Source organism: Phlebotomus papatasi, chromosome 1 (genome assembly GCF_024763615.1).
Source record: "Phlebotomus papatasi isolate M1 chromosome 1, Ppap_2.1, whole genome shotgun sequence".
In the NCBI taxonomy this organism is placed as follows: domain Eukaryota; kingdom Metazoa; phylum Arthropoda; class Insecta; order Diptera; family Psychodidae; genus Phlebotomus; species Phlebotomus papatasi.
The window spans coordinates 59,708,886-59,732,159 of NC_077222.1; the positions used below are offsets into that span (position 1 = coordinate 59,708,886).

Below are 23,274 nucleotides of genomic sequence, written 5' to 3' on the forward strand. Positions count from 1 at the left end.
TATCATAGTAAGGTTCAGTTTTATTTAAAAATATGAGAAAAAAGCCCAATTTCGAGTCTATTCTCGAAACGGCGTAAAGAATTAAAAGAAAAGGAACCAAGAAAGATCTACTTTTCCATCTACTATGTGCTATCTTCCTGAAGTCACGGTGAAAAGGCGCCGAAGATTAACCCAGGTTTGATAAATCCTCTAATCCATTAGAAACAAGCAGATGAAAATGTTGAAAATAAAATTAGATGAGATGTATGAACCAAATAAAAAAAAGGTTTCTATTTGATGTAAAGTATAACTTTTATGCTTATTTATAAGCTTTAAACTTGTACAAGATGCTTGTTTTCTCAAACAAGCATCTTTTATAATGTTACATTTCATTGAGTAATGTAGTAATAGTTTTTTTTCTATGAAAAAAAAAACTGTCCAGCTCTCCTCTATTTGAAATTATTGGAATTTATTAAATAATTTTATTCAATATTAAAAAAAAAGAAAAACTTTGTAACACAATCGATGAATTATCTAGAAATTAACATACCTCTCCCACAAGTATAATTAAACTTGTGATAGTTGTATGCAACTATTTCATGCAACAATATAAAATTTCTTGCGATAATCCATCTGAAATTGCGTTTAAAATAAATAAAACTTATTTTTTTCTGTCCTTGAAAAAAATTATCATCGATTAATATGTCAATAGAGCTACTAAAGAAAAAAATCCCAAAACGATTTACAAATCATTAGTGAAGGGTTTTCATTTAATCTATTGAAAATAAAAAGTATGTTTCTTTTTTTTTTAAATTAACACACTGAAACAATTAGTTGCTATTTTGTGCAATTTGCTGATTACTTTCAACGACTACAGACATGCAAATGTTTTTTTTTTAATAATCTTTTTTACTGAAATAAGCGCAAATTATTTTCATTTACGATGGACTTTTTTTTGCATCATCATTTGAATACTCTTTGATGGAGCTTGAATGCAAAATAATCACTGCAGAGTAATGAAATGCGCCAATTTCTAATACACAAAACAACTACAATTAGTAGGAAATTAGCGTTGTCAGAACATTGCATTATTTTCTTGATTCACTAACGCATCTTTTTTTTTAGTAGACTGTTTTGCCTAATTACTTTTTTTTAAATTACTATGATATATTATAGCATAATATTCTTGTCTTCAAATTGACCAAAATATATTTCTTCTTTTTTTTATTAATCTCTCTTCAAATTCTTTTGTTTTTTTTTTCTTTTCTAATCATGGAGCTTAAGAATACAATCAGCATGTCATTCGTTTGTAATTTTTTTTTTTAGAAAATATCGTCTATTTTGGGACCAAAATGCATTTTCTTAATATTTTATGTTTTCTTTTTAAATTGGATTAAGCTTTCACTTTTTTTGTCATTTTGCTATTGGTTTAAAGGGGGAGGAATCCCTGAAAATTTTTCATCATCACCACTTGTATGTTTTGTTTGCCTTTGCCTAATGTTTAAACATCACAATATTTCACTCTACTTCTGGTTGTCCTTTTTTTTCACTACAAACACTTTTATGTCAAGTGTTGCATTTTAGAAAAAAATAATCTGTGAATATTTTCCACTATGCAAGAGTTTACCTCTTTTGCTTCTATTACCACAATTGTTTTTTTTGCATAATATTTTCCAATAATTTTTGCTTGTTTCTTCCATTTACAGTAATAATTCTGAATTAGTTATTTTTTTTCACTACAGTGTTGTTCATTCTAAACGCAATTTATATCACATACATTTATAAAAAATATATTAATATTTGAATTAAAAAATATATTAATAACATAATAATTTTTTAATTTTCTCTCCACATTGCAAATATTCTATCTTTTTTTCATCCTCTCTCCGAATCAAATTCACTGATTTTTTTTTTACTCACTCATCATTGGCCTTTCTGCCTGTCTTTTCTACCTATCCCCCGCACATGGACACCCATTTTTCTTTTCAAGCAACTCCATCAATACTTCAAAGTACTGCTTCCTTAATCACTATCATGAATATTATTTATTTTACAACTTGTATAATCTTAAATATTACTTAAGTTTCAGCATCAGTATTCAATGTAAATTATGATAGTTGCTTCTCTCAGAAAGAAAATGTTTGTTTTTTTTTTATATATATATGACTTATGGACTCACTAAAAATTAATGAATTAAAAAAAGGAGAATGTATTTAAATAAGTAAAAGAAATATTAAGACAAACTAAACTGTAAACTGACATTCTTTAAACAAATGCCCAGCATTCAAGTGTTTTTACAACAAAATCCTCCTGTGGCGCCAACGGTTCATTTCCGTACGTTGTACAGTGCTGTGATCGGCCCTGATTGAGATCACCATCGAGCCATAATCCAAAAATACCACTAAAACATCAACCAAAACCCAAATTATCTCCTCAGATTCCCAACAAAAAAAAGAAAATATCACAAAATTTCCAACTTACTCTCCAGCACCTATTGACAGACTCTCTGGGTTGCCCTTAATAAAATACAAATTTTCACCTGTCCAGTGAAAAACTTTGAAACTGGGATTGAATTTGTACAGTAAAGATTCACCGGTGCCATAGAAATGATCCGAAACATGCAGAGAACATGAAGTCAGAGCTCCAAACACCTGCAACAACAAGCGACAATTGCATTAATCCTTCATCATCCACAATGTCTACTCTTTAGTAATTTTTAATCCTCAAATTCGGGCGTTTGGGACCGAAATATCACCCGAAAAATAAAAAAAAATCGAGCGTCAAACTGTTTGAAATGCAACGATCTTTTGTTCATCTACATACTCATACTATAATAACATATGGGAGACTGGGGCAAAATTAATCAGCAAATGAAATGTTTCATTACGTATAATTCACAAAAAAATATTACTATAACTTTGATATCACACTTGCACATTAAAATTTTAATATGATTCACATTAATTGTCGCTGGTGATAGTCCAAATATGTAATTTGTGTGTTTGAATAATTTTATATTCAAAATTTGATCTATTTGATGATAAAAAGGTAGATTTGGCCCGCAAAATTTGATATAAATTAATTCATAGCATTAATGCGAAAAATTAATGCGATTTTCTCTTTAATTTTTTAATGTGAAAAATATTTATGCTTTAGGTAAATTTAAACTTATTTTTGCAGGCCAAGTCCACTTCTTTATCAATAAATAGAAAAACCCCAAATATTAAGTGACTCAAAGACACAAATAACATATTTGGACGCTCACAAGCGACAATTAATGTGAATCACATTAAAATTTTAATGTGCAAGTGTGATAACGCCGTAAAGTTTATAAATATTTTAAAAAATAGGAAGGGAGGTGTTAACTTCGATTAAATTATGGTTGCTTCAATATTCCTTGTAAGGCAAACTATAGAGGAAAAAACTCTCCCTTTGAACGTTCATGCCTTCGAAGAATGTGAATTTTCTTTTAGTTTTCCTAAGAGACTTATACATTTCTATGAAATATTAGTTGGCTTATCATCATTTTTTGATAATTCCGTGATAATTTAGTACAAATATCTTACGAAAAACAAAGAAATTCACATTATTCGAAGGCATGAACGTTCGAAGGGAGAGCACTTTCCCCTAACATTCCAATATCTAATAGCATCCATGACTAATTTTGCCCCAGTCTCCCCAACTCATATTTATTGTAAATTTCACGAAAGCTCAGCAAAAATATGCTGAACTCGCTGCTTTTTTCAGCTAACTTTGCTCGTTGAGTAGCATAAATATTTGCAGGATATATTGGGTCGGGTCCCGGTTAAAATCCCGAAAGTCGAAATCCCGAACGCCAAAATCCCGAACGCCAAAATCCCGAAAGCCAAAATCCCGAATGGGCCAAAATCCCGAAAGCCAAAATCCCGAAAGCCAAAATCTTGAAATCTTAAAAGTGTCATAGCTACTTCCGCGATTGCATCTGCGCTTGCTGGAGGCAAAGGGAAAATCTTCTGTGTCTTGGGAAATTATTCTAAACATTTTCCTCCATATAATTTAATCCCTTTCAGGATTTTGAACATTTGGGATTTTGGCGTTCGGGATTTTGGCTTTCGAGATTTTGGCCTTTTCGGGATTTTGGCGTTCGATATTTTGGCTTTCGGGATTTTGGCTATCGGGATTTTGGCTGCCACCGATTGGGTCGTATTGTAATAAAAATAGTTAACACTAAACCTACTGACCGTTTATGGTCGTTTTTCCTCGCCCGCTCGGTCAAATGACAGACAGCGGCAAGTAGGATACTCAACAAATATTTTTTGGAAAAGCGAAAAAATTGAATTTAAACACTTAAAAATATATTATATATATAGTAAGTTAGGGTAACTGGATTGTTTTCCGAAGAGTGCTACTTAAACGCTTGTTTTCGGACTGATGAAATTGTTTTTTTACTTCTTCTAAATCCATAGAATTATTCACTGTTTCATTCAGAAACATAATATAAAAAAAATTATCAAAAATATTAAAGAAAATTTATAAAATAATAACAATACTGAAATAAGTCAGCATGCACTAACTGGGTCGCCTTTTCGCTAATTCACTTTTAATTATAAACCTTTGGATTTAAAATATTTTTTCACAAGGAAAAAACAATAAATGTTTTCAATCAACTAGCTGTCATTAGCGAAAATATCACTGCTAGAAAATTTTTAGTAAAGAACCCAGCTGGTACATGATTGAAATGAGTCGATTACACTCACTTATTTAATGGATAAAAATATTATTTTTGCTTTTTCTCAAACTTGAATAGTTATATTATGTTACTGTAGTGACTATATTACGGAATTAAAAATAAAAATATTATTTTAAGTGGATTAGTCATAAACGATCCAGATAGCGAAACGCCAGGATTAGCACACTTGACTGTATGCATATTTTAAGAAATTTAAAAAGTTTGTAAACTGGTCAATTTGACCGGTCTTGATAGGTTTAGTGTTATGGCCTCTACACACTAGAGGAATTTATGTTCATATTGAAGAGTTTTTCCTACACAAGCGTAGGGAATTTATTTCAATATGGACATAAATGTCTCTAGTGTGTAGAGGCCATAAAACGAACTTTAGTATGTAAATAAATTAAAAAGAAATAACGATTTTCTAGTAAATAGAAAAAAAAGTGAAATATGAAAATGAGATCAATAAATTGAATTGAAATATTCTTGTCAAAATAAAAATTTGTAGTTTCGAATTATCAGGACATTAAGTTTGATTAAACTACAGAAAGGAAATTCTATCAAGCCACACAAGGAAATCTTCTCGTAGATCAGTCTCTACACTGAGAAAAAAAGGGGGTGCGATTAACTTTTTTTCCTCGTAACTTTAACACTTTTCATGTGCAAAAATATATCAACATTTTTTAATGTTAATTTTACACCTTTTTAAGGGTAAAATTAACATGAAAAAGGGTTAATTTAACTCCTATTACACCTGAAAAGGGTAATATTTACACCGATTTCGGATCAATAGTGCAGGGTAAAATTAACATTTCCGGAATGTTATTTTAACTTTTTCGGATTTCTCTCAATGTAGAAAGTACAACATTTTTTGCCAAAGCACGCCGGGCTTCACGATCATTCACTGATAAAAATGAAAGGATCACCGGGGATCCTTTGAAAGAATCACTATTTTGACGATTTTTTTTTAACTCCGGAATAAACGAATAAAAACAATGAAAAAGTCATCTTTGGTGTTCGCTCATATGAGAGAAATATGATATGAATAATATGTTTACAATATAACATAATTTATCGTGATAAATGTGCATACAAAATTTCAATACATTCAGATACAAGTGAATCTTTCAAAGGATCAAATATGATTCATTTTTTCTGAAAAGGATCAATTTGACCCTTTTATTTTCCCAGTGTTGGATAGAGTAACGTCCCTGTATACAATGGTTTTTCTTTTTAGTTTCATAAATCTACGACCTAGCGTTTATATTTTTATATGAATGATCTTGAAAGTTTAACATGTGATTAAAACGGAAAAAAATTAATTCAATAAATTTATAAATCAAATGACTATTTTTTTGATAAGTTAAAAATAAGAGTTATTCTTGTTGAAATGAGTTAAGGACCGCGACATTTCCATTCAAATTAAATCGTAATTTACAAATACTTAAAGAAGATGTTTTTGAAGTATTTGCCAAAAAAAAAAGAAAAACAAAAAACCCTCGGTAATATTTTAAAATCTCAAGACGTAATTTAAGCAGCTTTTTCCAGTTGTGAGCAAAGAAAATATCTTCAGTTTTATTTGAAATTAATTTTTTGTTTCAGAATATTTAAATTATTAAGGTTTATTGTGATGAATAATAATAATGAAAATGTCACACAAATAAAAAATATTAAAGATTATTTTCTCACAATATAATTGTAAATAGTAAAACTAATTGTTCAATACAAATTATTCTAATTGCTCCAGTAGTTAATTGTTCTGTGATAATCTGACTCACAATAATTGAAGTTTAGAATTATCGTGAGAAATAAAAAAAACCTATGGTGAATAATTATATGAGTACTGAAGATTGTATAAGTCAATTTCTTTGCCGAGTTTAATAATCTTTATTTTACAGGACAAAGTATAATATGAAATAGGGGGAAGTGGAGCACCTTTGGAAAAAGGCTCAAATCTATTTGAAAAAAAGACTTATTTCAAAGGTTTACCAATTCAAAAGTGCCCTACTTCTCCCTACTTAGAGTGTAATCTTATATGAATTGTAAATTTTAGCACGCTTTTTTATATATTTTAAAGAAAGGACAAATATTTTTGATCAATTTTTTGAATTTTGTTCAGTCATTTTTGGAAGTCTAAACTGCTCGTAAAAATATTTAAATAGAAAATCAAGTCTTCATTATGGCGAAGTGGGGCATCTTGGAATTGGGGCAGCTTTGAAATTGAGTTTTTTTCACCTCTTTTTAAATTAAATTGAGCCTTATCATAATGCAATTTAGCTTCGTAATTGATTTGTTGACCTAAGTTATATCATGATAAGGCCCAATTCCACCTAAAAATAGGATAAAAATCCCAATTTCAAAGCTGTAACAAATCAAAGGTGCCTCACTTCCCCCTAGTAACATCCGTAAAACCTGATAGAAAATCGAATAGTACGTAAAATCTTACTTCACCCTATTTTTATCTCTCCAAATAATCTCATTTGATTACACAATTATATTGCATAAGCAAAACGAGGGCAAAAACCGCGTGGCGGCTGCTGAAGGATATAATTGTCTTGGTAAAAAAAAACGTTGAATTAAATAGCAAAAACCGTGGAAAAATATCTCCCTGACACATTTTCAATTTGCACGGGAGAATGAAGTTCAATTTGCAAAATTATGTCTGGACTGACACTGCAAGTGGCAGAAAATGATTGTAGTGGAAACACAAGGAAAAAAATTTGTATAGATGACAGAATAATTGCAAATGTTGCTAAGTACAACTTATTCACGTTTAAGCTCTTAAAAGAAAATCTAAAAATAATACTAAATGGATAGAAATCTTACATTATTTCCTGTGTCTTGTATCACAATCAAAATGGGACTTTCGAGCCTGTGCATTTTCCTATAGAGAGAATTAAGTGAGAAACCATGTTGCGAAGTACTAAAGACCAATGACCACGAGTATCCCTCAGCACGAGCTGGAAGGTGGCCACATAATTTTTCCCTGAAATAGCAAACATCATAAACGAACGTCAGAGTGATATAATTGAGAAAAATTTAATTGAACATTGCATCATTTACCTGTGTTCCTCTGTTAGAATTTCTGTTTGTCCAACTAAATCGGGAATTGGGAAGTCAAGATCAAAAGAACCTGTTGGGAAGAGCGCTGATTTGCGATAATCATCTGCACTCATGGACAGCACCTAAGAATTTGTCAGGATGGAAAACACATTCAATTAATAAAATTCTTCCTTAAAGTCACCACAAAAAAAGAAACACATTAAAATCTAACAGTTAAATAATAATTCAACAAAAAATTTTTCTACATTATCATGTTGAAGAGATTTACGAAATAACAAGTGAAACTAAAACAAAAAAAAGATAGAGAGTGAAAATCAAACAATTACAGAAAATACCAATTGACAATTTTGAAAATGCTCGATCTTGCTTCGTTCTCTTTTCACATAAACATACATTTCATCGTGTCTTTTTTAGTGTTTCTTTATGAATATATATATCTGTATTTATTTTATTATTCCAGAATTAATGACAAAATGATTAATTAACGTCTTATTCTGATCTAATAAATGTATTTATTTATTTCTGTATATCTTTGTTTTTGCGGTAAGTGTGTATATCTATGTAACTTCCTATATCATGTGTCACTTCAATGATATTTACATACATAACATAAAAATGTCATTAGTACTAATAGTTATACATCTACAGCACAATTATTACTTTCTGCCTAATATTTTGCCACAATTTAAAAACTATTAAGGTAAAAAAAAATAGGATGTTAGGGAAAAGAAACATGTTTTTCACAAATAGCAAACATTCAAGTCATTTTCAAGAAGAAAATAACAAAAAAAAAAAGAATTGACAATTTCAAAGTTGAAGGATACTCCAAAACAAAGTGTTTTGTCATTTTTCTGTTTTTTTTTTTTTCTTAAAAGAACATAAAAAGAGTATTGACTGAGAATGATCACGTTGAGTAATTTTCTATGCATGAATTTTTGTCGGTTAAATTACGTATTTTTTCGTTTGATTAATTAATTGCGTTTGATTTTCTAGTATTTCTTTCCTTTTAAAGCTGAATTTATCATATTGCTGCGCAGATACTGTAATCTAGTAGATCAAAAATCCTTCGCCAAATGATCTAATATCCACAAGAGATGATTATTTGTCCACTATTTCGAAAATATTTTAAGCTTTTTTAAAGTTGGCCTAAAATATTCGGTAACTTAATTTAAATTGCCTACGCTTAATTTAACTGTCTAGATCTAGATCCGAACTAGATTCCGATTCCGTGAATCGAAATTTCTCAATTCTGTGATGATTATTTGTCCACTATTTCGAAAATATTTTAAGTTTTTTTAAAGTTAGCCTAAAAAATTCGGTAACTTAATTTAAATTGCCTACGCCTAATTTAACTGTCTAGGTCCTAGATGCTTAAGATCTAGATTCCGATTCCGTGAATCGGAATTTCTCAATTCTGTGTGATATATTATTCTAGAATAAGATATCAGTCGGAGTAGTATAATTCCAGGTCACCTTTGAATAGTATGGAATGGGATCAGAGATATGTTTGCATGAAATCATTCAGAAAAAAACTTTAAGCTTGAAAATTCGGTAATCCATTTACGAAATATATCGTCTTGAAAATTTTTCAACACGTTTATCAGTTTCAAAGATGATTTTGAGAGCTCATACGACGTGATAGTTTCATATTTACTAAGAAAGTTAGTTTTTGGATAAATCAATAGTAGAACTATACTTTTCTATATCGTAGTCTTCGAAGTAGTCATCAAGTTTAATAATACAGTGCACTAATCTTATTTTCTTTTTATTTCAAATTAACGTTCTATTCAGCTTTCAAACCGAAAGTACGATTAAAGAATCACAGCTTCCACAAAACCAAATATGCTTATCAGTAAATTCCCGACTATATTACTCACATTACTCACATTCAATACTCTTATGTGATCGCGCTAGATCTAAAATCAACACTGATTTGTGATTTGCTATGAGATCACTCGATGGAATTTTCCGGAAAGCCATACATTTTATTTGATAGAAAAAAAAATAGCTTTTGTATACAAATAATTAGTATCAATCATGCGTCGTCTATGTAACATGTTCCCTTCACTAAAGTATTCATTATATAGAACATTTGATTACGAATAGTACAGATCAATCTTTGGTTTCTCATTGAAATCATTAGAGAATTTTTCCCATTTCAAAATGATAAAATATTTCTCTTAAAACAAATAAATACCTTCTGTCCAAGTAACATTGGATTTAGAAGCTCGCACATTTTATCAATTGAAAGATCTATTTCACTGATCGCAAGACAGAATTTCACTCGTTCAAATAATTTAAAATAACTTTTATTCAATTTTCAGCCTCTTCTAACAATACTGTCGCAATTTCTACAATTGATCACAATTGAGTGATGATCGGTCATTTACACACTTGTCCCACTTAAATATAAAACAATTCTTGATCAAAAAATCTCGCAAACACTTGTGATCTTTACGAACGCGTAAATAGAACTAACAGATCTCGTCTGCATCAGAGAATCTCTTCCTTCGTGTCTACGTAAAATTATCGTTGAAACGCAAATTATATCCATACACACTGTATATTCACTACACAATGCCCTCTCGCACCTCACACGGTGATTGTTGTGTACAAAATAAGAGGGGAAAAATAGTATTTTATTGAGCAAAAAAAGTATATGTATCCCCATGAGTGCACAGCATCAAGTGACTAGTCATATCACACTAGAAGAAAATATCTAATCTTATCTTACTCTTTCATACACCTGAATTTCTTCTACACACAATTTTCTGAGAATTGTTGTCACATCTCTAGGCACAATGCAGAGAACCTGGAGTGGAAAATGATATGTTGATGACACCGAGGAAGAATTCACGATAATATTACTACAATATATCATCTTAGGTGGGATTAATATTGTAATCAAGTGTCACAGACTTATTTTTGCCATCTTCATTTGTGCCTAAAAATAACGTATTTCGTATGCATATCTTTAACAGACAAGATTACATATTAATGGCAAGAAGTTTATGAATAACATTTTCAGTTTAAATATTACAGAGTTCATCTCATTTCATCTAGGTTAATCCACAACAACATTTTGTGATAAATATTGCGTGGGCTTTTGAGTTTGAATACAAAGCAAAATTCCCGTGTTAGATATCACCTTTATTTAAAATCTTATTCATATCAGCAACCAAAGTAGATTTCTATATTTACACACCGGAAGATATTTAAATTTCCACTAGTGTGACTTCTTCAATTATAAGGAAATGTCTAAGAATTTATTTTAAGTGATTAAATTACAAATCCTATGACCTCATGGATAGTTCTTATTATATTGAGCTAATTAAATTCAATTCAGAGAATACTGCGAATAACTTAAAATTAGTGGATAAATAAGCAGAGTTAGTGAGTGAATCGTGAGTATTAGATCAGCTGATAGACGCTGATCAGTTGCTCTGATTGGGCGATCCGGGCAATCAGTCACCATGATCGACTCTTCACTTCAGTGCCGATAAGCGTCCATGATTGGCTTATCGGAGTCGATAAGTTTCTATGATCAGCTGATCGGCGTCGTTCAATCTTCATGATAGAATGATCGGAATGATCACAAGGGGCTGATCAGTCTTCATGATCGTATTATTAATTGTGTCGAGGTATAAAGTTCACACATGTCTTGCCCAATAACGGGCTACGTCAAAGGTATGCGGGGTTGTCAACATCAAGTCCCCTACCTCGCAAGAAGCAGGACACAAAGGACAAACACACAAGTGTTTGTCCTGATCGTATGATCAGTACCGTTTAGTTTGGATGATCGACAGATCGGTACCGATAAGTTAGCTTGATCCGCTATTCGGCAAGCTAAATGAACCGTTATGCCTAACGCACAATAACTTTTGTTTGGTAAACATATTTTTGACATTTCAATGAGAGTGAGTGAGATCTAGATCTAGTCATCTCGCTCATTCTCATAGGAAATTTTGAAAACATGTTTACAAACAAAAGTTATTATGCGCTGGTCATTAGCAGCAGACCTGTTTATCACATAATTAAAATTAAAAAAAAAATCGACTAGATTAACTTAGAAAAGACATTTTTTTTTAACTTGGAGCAATTTCACGCAGTAACTCTTCTTGAATTATTATTCATTTGCTAAATCAGTATAAAGTATATGAAATATATAGCCTATTCCGGAATTAAGCACATTGCCGGCGGATCGAAAAAATCGCGTAAATTCATTATTGATGACATAGAATCCATAGAAAAAGTTGCATACGCGCAGGAGATATCTTACTTAAAATCCAAAAATATATAATTATTATTAAAAATAAGAATAACTTTAAACCCCGAGTTCTTCAAAATAATTATTCATGAAAGTTTTACTTTACAAAATGGTATATTAATTGTTTCTTCGTAGCTTTCCTAATATTTTACACGGCAAATTTTTCTTTTTAATTTTTTTTAGCTATGAATAAAGAAATGTTTCATATAATTGTAAATTAAAAACTAGATTCGGGTGAGAAATCTCCAGAATTTTAATCACTTTAATAAACTATTACTGAAATTGGGTTCAGTTCAAATCCCAATACAGTAGACTCTCTCTCAATCGGGAATATGGGGCAAAATGTCATCCGGTTTAGCGATAGAATTGAGCGTCAAAGCCTTTGTAAATTCCACAAAAAGCGCTCAATTATAGAGAATCACGATAAAATAGGAAGAACTACAACGAATTTGAGCAAATTAGCTTCATAATTAAATGCGAAAATTGTCAACAAAATTTGTCGCCCGATTGAAAAAGAGCCGATTGAGTGAGAGTCTACTGTAGTTTTTCTTTTAAATCTAAAAGTTCACACGCGTACCAATAAATATATCATCTAGTGTAGCATATTACGCCAGAATAGGTAATATTTCTGGCACAATTTAAATTTAAATCCACGATCGCTGTCTCGTGACATTGAAGGCCAAAAAATCTACTGATGGCGAATTTGAACGCAAAAAAAAGTATTAGAAGAACCACCAGACATAAAAATTGATTTGATTTGCAAAACATGTAGATTGATTAGTCCTCCCCTGTATCTAATTACATTTTAAACCACAATCGTCACAATTTATCAATCAAAAAGATTTATGCACGTGTCAAGAAACATTCTCTTGCGTCCATCAAAAGGAAATTATTCTCAATTTTCATTTAATTTAAATATATATGCGAATATATTCATTCTCTCTATACCTATAGTATAATTGGCCCTCAACCTCGTTTGTATAGTGAAGTATTTCAAATATGAATTTTTATTCTCCTGCTGCTACATATTTTTACTTTATGTGTCTGCGCATAAACAAATGAAAACAACATCGAAATATCTTGCATTTAATCTAAAACGATTTTCAATAGTAATAGTGTTTACATATCGCATAAAAAATATTCAAGAAAAACAGCAATTTAGATTGTCTTGAGATAAGATCTTGTTATGATAAGATTGCTAAACAAATTATTATATAGAATTATGCATAAAAATAGCTATTTGTAACAATTTATTTGTTGTTTTGATTTGCGTTTTTTTTCTAAATTCGGAGCAATTGATTAGAAAATTTACAATTTCATTTCTGGTGCAATTAAAGTGGAAAGGATAATACTAAACATTATAAAGTAACTTAGCAATATACCGAATTTAGATTGGTGGAAGAGCCTCCATATTCTTGATGTGATTCATATGATACAACATGAGTCTCATTGAGTGGTGGTGTTGGTGAACGAATTTTTCCAATTGATCGTCGTGATCTTAACCAACTTTTCCATTTTATGTGCAAATCCGGTCCCCACTTTCGTGCAATTACATAGAGAATGGCACTAGTTGCAATTGCAAGATAAAACCACATTTTTGCACTATATTCGTTCTTTTTTTTTACAACTTTAAGGCTCGTTTGGAACTTTACAAGAGAAACAGAAAGTTGATTACGTGATCAATATTCACGTCGACGTATAGACACAAACTGACTGTCATATGGTATTAGAAAAAGAGAAAAAGTCCGATTATTCTCTCATTACATCGATGTCTGAGAATTATGTGTGAGGGAAAAGCACGTGAGTTTATCAACACTTTATCTATACCCACCCACTTTTTCACATTCATACAAGATCATAAGTCTGACACATTGTTGGAGGTGAAAATCTTTGAAATATCTTTATGACACCAACATCAACAATAACCGGTAAGAGTGGGATGGATACGACGACGTGCCTCAAATACAACTGAAAAATCAACAAAATTCTCTCTGGAGGGAAATAACATGGTTGTATTGCTCAGTGTGATGTCGATAAACTCTTATTTAGCAACCAAATGTGAAACACACATGCTTCATTTAAAAAGTATATTATTCTAATATTAAAAAATATCTGTATTTGTGTATGAATGCAAATACAGATGCTAACCGAAAATAGAAGCACAACCATTAAGTTTTTTTTTCAATTTGCAATACTTTCGAAACACCTCGCAAAATTTTCCAGCTATGGTGGAATGCACGAACTCACGACTATGCTATTTTCCAAAAATGGTTATGTATAATTTGACTAGCTAGATTAATAAAGTTGTTCAACGATGCGTTATAGAAAAAAAAGCATCGTGCCCGCTAAAACCGATTTGAACCGAAAGCATTGCAAAAAATACCGGAGAAATAATGCAATTGAACTTCGCTTTATATATGTTTTTTTCACTGGTTCATAACCGCTGGCGGTTTAAACTAATTAAGAAATCCAAGACCTTTCCAATGAATCTATAGTTACCCTAACCAGTTGAGAGATAAGCTCTCTAGCGTCCTTATAACTTTTGACCTTGAAAAATTGACAGAAGAAATAATTCATGGTCATTGATGTATATGGGCATATTAAAATATGTTTTAACCAAAAAGATTTTACGAATCTAATATTTAGCATCTAACAACGGTTTATTGGATTATACAAATAACAAAATATGTTCATATAAACAGTTTTTAATAGACTCTACGTGGATGTTGGCGCGATTAACGTGCCAAATGCTCTATTTTAACGAAAATTTATCCTAATTGACAGGAAATCCGAAGTTTGTAATTCTTGTTTTAAAAATATCTTTAAAAAATCCAATTTCAATTTAGTTAAATGAAGAAAACAGAGAAAATGGACAAACCGGATCTTTTTTATTTGATTTTTTTTAAATACATATACTAGGACAAAATGTTGATTTTAACATGATGGAAAAATTATTTTTAAAAATTACAAAGGCCATTAAGCTTCAACTAGAAGAAAATTTAATTCTGAAGAGGATAAACCTTAATTAATTTCAGTCAGTCCGTGTGACTGGAGAAAACGCACCTTAGGGGAGATTGGGGCAAAGAGTAACAAAACGGAAATTTTACTTTTTTACAAACTACTCGAACGCCCCAGAAATTTCTAATTAGCGCATTTTATAGGAAATTTACCGCTCTACAATTTTGTGAAAGTCATTTTCCTCTAAGGAAATACATTTATCGAGCCGTTTTATAAAACGTAATTTTGTGACCATTCTCAAAAATGCTGGGGTAAATAGTGTCAGGCATGAGATGTTATCACATTTTGATTCGCTTTGTTACGGGATTCCGTAAATTTAAGAAAAAATCCTAGGTAACATATTTTCATAGGAAATTTATTAATCTACACCTTTGTAAAACACCGTTTTCTCTATCTGAACGATAAAAAGCCTTTTCAAGGTATTTTAGAAAAAAAACACACAAAAATTGCAAATCGTTTGACCAATGCAAACAGCAAGCGGCGACACATGGCATTGATGTTTTTTTTTGGCGTTAGACATCATTAAACGTTTCGGTTGTTCTTACTTTTTGCTACATATCTTTTGTAACTTTTTACCCCAAGTGGTCGTTCTTAATAAAAAGATTTATTGAGAGAAGAATCGTTGTAGAATTCTAAAATGGATAGGGGTTTCGTATTCAAAGATTCCAAGTCATTTAGGAAATAATCATTAGTGCATAAATTTTGAATAATAAGTATAATATTAATAATAATTATAATAAGTTTATTGGTTCATGCCCAGGATATAGAAAGTAACATGTAGGACTATACAATAGTCCTACAAAAGTACAAAAGTAGGTAATAATCGATATATTCTTCAAGGAAAATATTTCAAAAATAAGGCTAAAAATTTTGATATTTTTTGTTTTCTAAATTCCTTGTTCGATTTCTAAGAAACATACAACATCGAAGAAGGTCTGTGGAAGCTATCCATGGGAAAAAATTTAAGCCGTTGTCTTATTTATCTTGGAAGATATTGAATTTTAAAATTTTCGATTTGTGACTTTTTGCCCCAGTCTCCCCAAAAGTTTTGAATGTCTGCTCAATAGCTTGTAAATTTCTCTTTCGTTTTTGTATTTTCGAAAATACTTCGAATCATCCTCAAATTTTTTGGTTTATTTTTGGAAAGTTTATCCACCGATTTAGGTAATAAAAAAAGTATCGATTTGTTTTGACCTTGTAATTCAGGCTCTCCCCTTAAAAACAGTTATATTGGAGGCTTAGGTAATTTAATTTCATCTAAGGTAGAGGGAAGTGAGGCACTTTTGAATTGGGTCATCTTTGAAATAAGACTTTTTCCCCTATTTTCAAATAGAACTAAGCCTTATAATTTTCTTTTTAAAAAATTTATGACGAAAATTGCTCCCAATTCCCAATGTATGGATGCCTTCAATACATTAGAAAAGTTCTACCAAGTCGTCAAATCTTAGCACTATAGAAGCTTTTAAAGAGTGATTAACTTACTATCAAATTACCAGATTTAATATAAAGCTTTTATAATCTCCCTTTTTAGCGTTAAACCAAACCCTGAACGCCTTTTGGTGTATATTCGAAACGTCTATTTAATCTCTGCTTCCAAATTTCTTTCTTCCAGTGTAGAAATATGGAACAGATTTAATAAAATTTAATAAAACCAGTTACTCATTTCCATATTAATTTGGACACTTATTCATTGGTTAAATACAAAAACATTTGTTTTACAAATTTTACTCAAAGTAAAATAAAATCTTGTTTATGGACTAATACAACCCCAATCTCCCTTATTTCTCTTGCATTTCCTATATTAATATAGCACGTTTGAACTGAATGAAATTTGCAAAACCAGACAGCACAAAAGATCTAATGAACTATTCATCAAGACATTGCGTATTCATTTTTGGCACAATATCGTAATCTATTATCATATTTCTCACATTGAAAATGCATTGAGCCAACAGAAATTGATGTGAGTCAATAGTGAAGATTGAAAGTATGATGCCACATGCCACACTTTTTCTAGAGTCAATCAATATATGACGAAAAAAAAATTAAAGTCAGAGCTTGGTTCATATTCAAGCTAGTGCAAAAGTTATACATATAGAAAATAAATTCACAATTTGCATTTTCGCATAGCAAATTTACATGATTAGCAACTTATGGCTGTGTCTTTTCACCCGCCATTTTCGCTACTTATATAGTTTATTTTATAAACAAATATATTTCACTTTGAATTCTGCGAATTGGTCAAAAGGGTCAAAAACTTTCCGCTGAAGCTGTTCAAAGTTGTAGAAAGTCACAAGTTGAAAGTTTTCTGTGAAAATGTGACTAATGTTATCACTTTTTGCCCCCAAACTTTTTAATTAATTATCTTTTCTATACATTGGTTTAAGGTCACCCATCTATATAGCGGTCTGACGTATATTATGTTTTCCCTGCACGTACGGATGACTCAAAAAAAAAATTGAAGCAAAAGAAAAGAAGAAGCAGTTGTGTACTCACTTTCCGGTAAATACACAAAAAGAATTCCGTTTTAACCGGCATATCAATTAAATAGAGTGAAAAGAGAGTTGTGATTCCCTATCGAATAATTTGTCAAATTGATAAAAGAATCACTTGACAAAAATCTGCACGATTGCTAAACGCATAATTTCCTGCTTTACTTTGACTCCTCTTTATATCACACAAAACCGTGAGCTATTCATTTAGAAAAAAAAAATCATTTTTTGGACACGACTTAGCTTTTGTAAATGAATATAGAATAGTACTTTTTTACTATGTATATTAGCAATAATATTTAAACTATCATGAGTTATTTTAAGACCCGCTTTACAGTGTGAAAAAACGAACAAATACCATAACAATTGCAATAAAATTTGTTCTTTTTTATGAAAATAAGAATTGTACAGTAAATTAACTCCTTTTATTATTGATGCCACGAAAAATTTTGTTTGTATAACATAGAAAGAATTCGGCCGTTTTCGTCATAATTTACTAAATAATTAAAATTTATTTAATGAAAAATCAATTATGGCTTTATCAGTCTAGCTAGAGGTTTAAGTAGCAAGTTTTGAGATTTTATAACTTAAATACTTGATATTCAGGGGTTGATCGAATAAGTATTTTAGAAAAACCTGAAAATTGCAATATCGCATAATTTTCACAGAAATCGTAATGTCGTGTGATTTTTGCCTTGATATTACAATATTGTGCGAATATTGTTCTGAAGTCGCAAGATGGGACAATTATTGTTGCATTGATTGCTAAATTGCGCGATTTTTGTTCAAATTTTGTCAAAGGGAAGTTTTTCACCAATTTGACAAAATTTTTTCTTACATTTGATATGGAAAACATCCTTTTGACAAACTTCTCTTGTCAATTTAACGAAACTTTTATTCAGAGTATGATTATTTTTAATTTTTAATTTATTTATATATTTATTTTTTTAAATAAATTATTTTAAGTTTCAAAGGGTGCTGTATAGATTCCAAGTTCAAACAATGGTTAATGGATAACCGGCATATGCTCTGATAAATGCTAAAATAATTTGTTTAAAATATTTTGAAAATAATATAGTAATTTTTATTTTAGCATGAAAAGAGAAATTTCGTATTCGATTATGGAAATGTCTATTTTATTTGCAAAATCAAATCGGTAAAAAATCAAATTTTTGTTTAAATAAAAAAAACCTAAATATTTAAGGAATTTGATACAATTTATATAATTTCGTATCTATGATAAGGTAAAAGAAAAAATACATTTTCAATTTTCCAAAACTTGCATGATAATTATATTGGATGAAAGTTCTAAATTAGGTTTTTATCACATTTAATTTATAGCTAATAAAAGTTAATTTTTTCTTCTCATTTCTACATACACTGTCATTGTTAGTGTTGTGTATTTCTTGAGAATTTTTTAAACCATTCCATCAATTCTGATTAAATAATGAGCAACTAAATTTAGATTATTTATTCTGTTTTTGAATCGAAAAGACCTTTAATGAGTACAAATTTTCCAGGTAGATACTGCAAAGTTTATTGCCTTTTAACTTAAGTTAAACTTTAAAGCTGAAGAATCAATCTCAGAATTGAAAGGAATTATGTAAAAACATCTCAATAGTCTCGAAAAGAGGTAAATTCACCCTAAGCTAATTCCCGTCATTCCGTGTCGTTATAAAATAAGATCACGAGTAAGTTTTAATTCTAGTTTAGATTATTCGCAAGAAAAAAGAAACCTAATTTATTCACATTCACACAATAAGAATTAGTACACACCTTAGTTTTGATATACTTGAGAAATCTCATAGTTCTTGTTTGTTTTTTAGTTTTTTGAGCTGTTGTAATCTGTACTTTCGACATGATGAAGAGTTCAGGACTAATTTTGTAAACCAACCACACTAAATCACTTTCAGGCACTGATTCTAAATTTAAGCACAGCCAATTTCTTTTTATGTCGTTACAATATGAGTGTTCTGTTTGTGTTAACTAACAATAGAGAGAGAAATTTGTTTGTTTATCGTAGTATTTTCTAAACTAAAATGAGAACGAAACTGCTTTTTTTTTGTATTTCTATTTATTTGTTACCCAAATGGAACTCGCGCGATATTTCACAGCGATTATTTAAAATTGATTCCACAAATTGATCGGTATATGATAGTACTACAAGCGAAAAAATTATTTGTAATACATCATCAATTGATTCAATCGCATCTTTTTATAATTTTCTTTTACTTTTTGTCACACTGCAAAAGTGATGTTATACTGCTCCCGGTTCACTCTAAACTGCCACCAGCTTCTTTCGCCCAATTACAGTATCGTCCCCACAGAGTTTCACACACCAATTCCCTTGCCACACCATTCACCATATGGTCAGACGCATCAGTGAGCCAAGTCAAGATTGACGACTCTCCCAACTCCCGACATGGTTTGTTTAATATTGGCTGATATTTTTATATCTTCTTATATATATGTACATGTCACTCTCTCAATATCATCCAGCAACTCACCTAAAAATATTGCTCTACATTTTACGTATAATTTCTGGATGGCATTATATTCTAGACTCACTAAAGACTGCCCCGTCACATTTTAACGCATTTTAACTATCACGCAAATGCCTCCAACAAGTTTAATTCACACTTTTACCTATTTCACATTTTCACCTCTCCCCAATACCCTCAATATCATCCCAAATTTATCATAAAATGTGACAATTTTTTAAACCATTTCAACGTCATTTCTTCATATTGTGAAATATTTAGCATAGTAAAACCATTTGAAAATTAACTATGATGAAATTTCTGCCCAAGAGCTTTCAAATGCAAATTCAATACAGTGCAATAAAGGAAACAGGTTTATTAGTAAGAGAAGGAGTAATGATTTCTAATGCTTAAAGATGGAATTTCATCTATATAAATTTTCTATACGGTCTGTGAAGATTACTTTTGCGGAAAATTAAATAAATTAGAAGTGCCTCTTGATCATCCTCCTTGAGAATTAAGAGCTGTACATAGAAGAGATCACCTCTTATTTTTCTTTTTCAAAGTTCAAGGCCTAAACTTTTGCACTATACTTGAATTATATATATTTTTTCTCTCCTAAATTTAAACAAGTATCAAAATAAAACTGGTTTAGCGAGATATCATATATACTGAAATTCACCACATTATTTTCTGGACTCTAGAGTCATTTTCATTTAATTGGACACACAGGAAATGAATCTCCCACCCACCAGAAGAGGCTCTCTATTGATGCTGTTGTTATTCATGTTATAATTCACGAAGTTGATGTGATAATACGCAAATACTCTCCATTGTGCCTTGCAATGTGGCCTCTATGATCAAATTTTTCTCATTTAATTTGCCACATATATTGTCCCTAGTTTTTTTTTATCACTATTTTCAATTGGCAAACTCAACATACAAAAACCGGAGACTCCATATCAACTGTTTATAAATTTTCCTATTTTCAATTTTTCCCCACAAAAAAAGCACAATCATCCAAGAAGTAGTAAATAACTATTTAATTGAAAATTTCATTGCCCTATAAAAGGTGAAAGTCGGTTATAATACGCGTTTTGAGTGTTGTTATCTTTTAGTATTTTTTCAACTACTTCTAATGCATTCTCTTATGGAACGTGTATTATGCAGTATATGCCCAGCCGATCACTCTAATAAAATTCTTAGGTAGCCTTAAGGGAACTATTCCATTTGATTGTTATTATTTATAGCTTTGAAATAATCTTAAGATCTTGGCTAGTGATGAGTTAATTTTGAGAAAATAATTGAAATATTAAAAAAAAATACTATGATAGGACAAAAGTAAAAAAAAATAGATTAAAAAGGATTATTAGTTGCAACTCACATCTTTAAAAAATATATAGAATCGTCACTTACGGATGCTTATACACTTATGAATAGCGTGCAAAAATCTTAACTTCTTACTTAAAACAGATTTTGAAAATTATAAAATTATCATTTTATGATGTGATTTAAAATTTTCTGATTTATCAAAATCTGTTTTAATTAAGAACTTAAGATCTTTGCGAATTTTCCATAAGTGTATAACATCCATAAGTAATGATTCCACCCTATATAAATAAATAAAATATATTGAAAAGCTATACACCGTAGATGCTGTGTTGGGGGGTGACTTTGCCATACCCTGCTGTTCGTAAGGTTTCCTTTAATTCTTTAACTTAAGATGGTCTTCTCCGATCGGGTAAGGTAGATCGGATCAATAAAAACCATTTCGAAGTGCTAGTATTAAACAAAAAGCTTACGAAAAGTAGGAGGGCAGTGTAACCCTCGGAAGCCAAAGCTACCCTTATCTACGGTATAGTTTTAATTTTCAGGACGCATTGTATCCTTTAAACATGAAATAAACTTCAAGAATTGAATTGATTAAATCCAATCAATTCATTTAGATCGTTACGATTTTTTATTAAGATTTTCTGATTTTCTTCAAATCGAGAGTCTAATCCAAAAGGAACGAAACCAAGACTTAACCGTGAATAAGAAGATGAGAAAGAAGTAGAAATCTGAAAAGTGGATAACATATTTTCCCGGTACTACAAGCCGGGTTTATCAATTCATTAACATTATTTATCATCTTTATCTGTTGGTCAAGAACTTATGTATATAGGGGAAACTGGGGCACCATTGAACACGGGGTAGCACCAAACACTGAGATTTTTTAATCAGATATTAGACTTCAAAGGACAAAACTTACAGAAATTTATGGGCATTATAGGGATACTTGTTCAATGGAGAAATGGTAGAGATAGTCCAAGTAGTTTAGAAATAAAAATTAGTGTTTGATGCTACCCCGTGTTTGGTGGTACCCCAGTTTCCCCTACGTTCTTTTTGATGACTCCCCGAGTACACGACCAAAGGTTTTTACCTTTTGATTTTGATAATATATCTTGTTTTAGTCCTTTTATAAAAAAGGAAACTATGATCAAAAAGGACGTGACTTAAAATTACAATTGGGAATAGTTTATTCTGGAAGTTTAATTCTACTCTCTTGATAAAAGTGAGGCCTTTTTCAGTTATGACATTTATTTTAAATAGATTTAAATAATTAAAGATATATTGTGTTTTTTTATTGTTCCTGAACATTTGTTGAAGCTAAAAGTATTCCTCTCGATATCACAAGTGCTCAAAAACTCGTTAATTTTATTTAAAAAATGGCTTAGCGATCTCGTGTGTTCGATGATTGTGAATAATTTTTCCGATTTAACTAAAAAAAAGTTCTTACAGAAAAAAAATCTTTTAACAGAGGTCTTCCCATAACACGAACCTAAACTCAAAATCTCTCCCTGCTATTCCTCAATATCTACAGAGAGATTTTTAGTTTTGGGTAAAATGAACACACTGGTAGATTAGATTATCAAAAACGATGACTGGCTTATTTTCGTAAACTCAAATCCTAAACTTTCATTGGCGATATTGTGGCTTATAATAAAAATTTTCTTAATACTAAATAAAATAACCCTAACGTGTAATAATGTATTTTATAGTATTTTAAGAGAATGTTGTATATCTCTTGTTTAATTTTGCATTAGAGTTTATGTTTTTTAGATTATTAAATTTCCAAATAAAGCAAAAGAATGACAAATTACAAGAAATAATTCGTTCAGTGCACCAATATGCTAAACAACAAATCTATAAAACATCTTTTATGAGATATCTCCTTAGTCATATACTATTCCCTCGTAGTACAAAGTACCATAATTTCATGAATAT

The 23,274-nt window shown here is 30.4% G+C and overlaps 1 protein-coding gene across 34 annotated transcripts in view; it reads right to left on the reverse strand.

Moving 5' to 3' along the window:
- Positions 1-266: 266 nt before the first annotated feature.
- The window catches only part of LOC129809514 (TLD domain-containing protein 2), a 116,205-nt gene continuing 93,197 nt past the window's right edge, over positions 267-23,274 (reverse strand). For 31 of the 34 annotated variants that reach the window (XM_055859413.1, XM_055859414.1, XM_055859415.1 and 28 more), the window contains 4 exons: positions 7,751-7,872; positions 7,514-7,673; positions 2,461-2,630; positions 267-2,380 (listed from right to left, as the gene is read on the reverse strand). In XM_055859413.1, the coding sequence (XP_055715388.1) occupies positions 2,245-2,380; positions 2,461-2,630; positions 7,514-7,673; positions 7,751-7,872 (588 nt within the window). In that variant the 3' untranslated portion in view covers positions 267-2,244. Of the gene's footprint in view, positions 2,381-2,460; positions 2,631-7,513; positions 7,674-7,750; positions 7,873-9,947; positions 10,307-13,399; positions 17,541-19,759; positions 19,868-23,274 lie in introns of those variants that run through there. The other 3 variants (XM_055859432.1, XM_055859430.1, XM_055859431.1) reach the window with 3 other exon arrangements.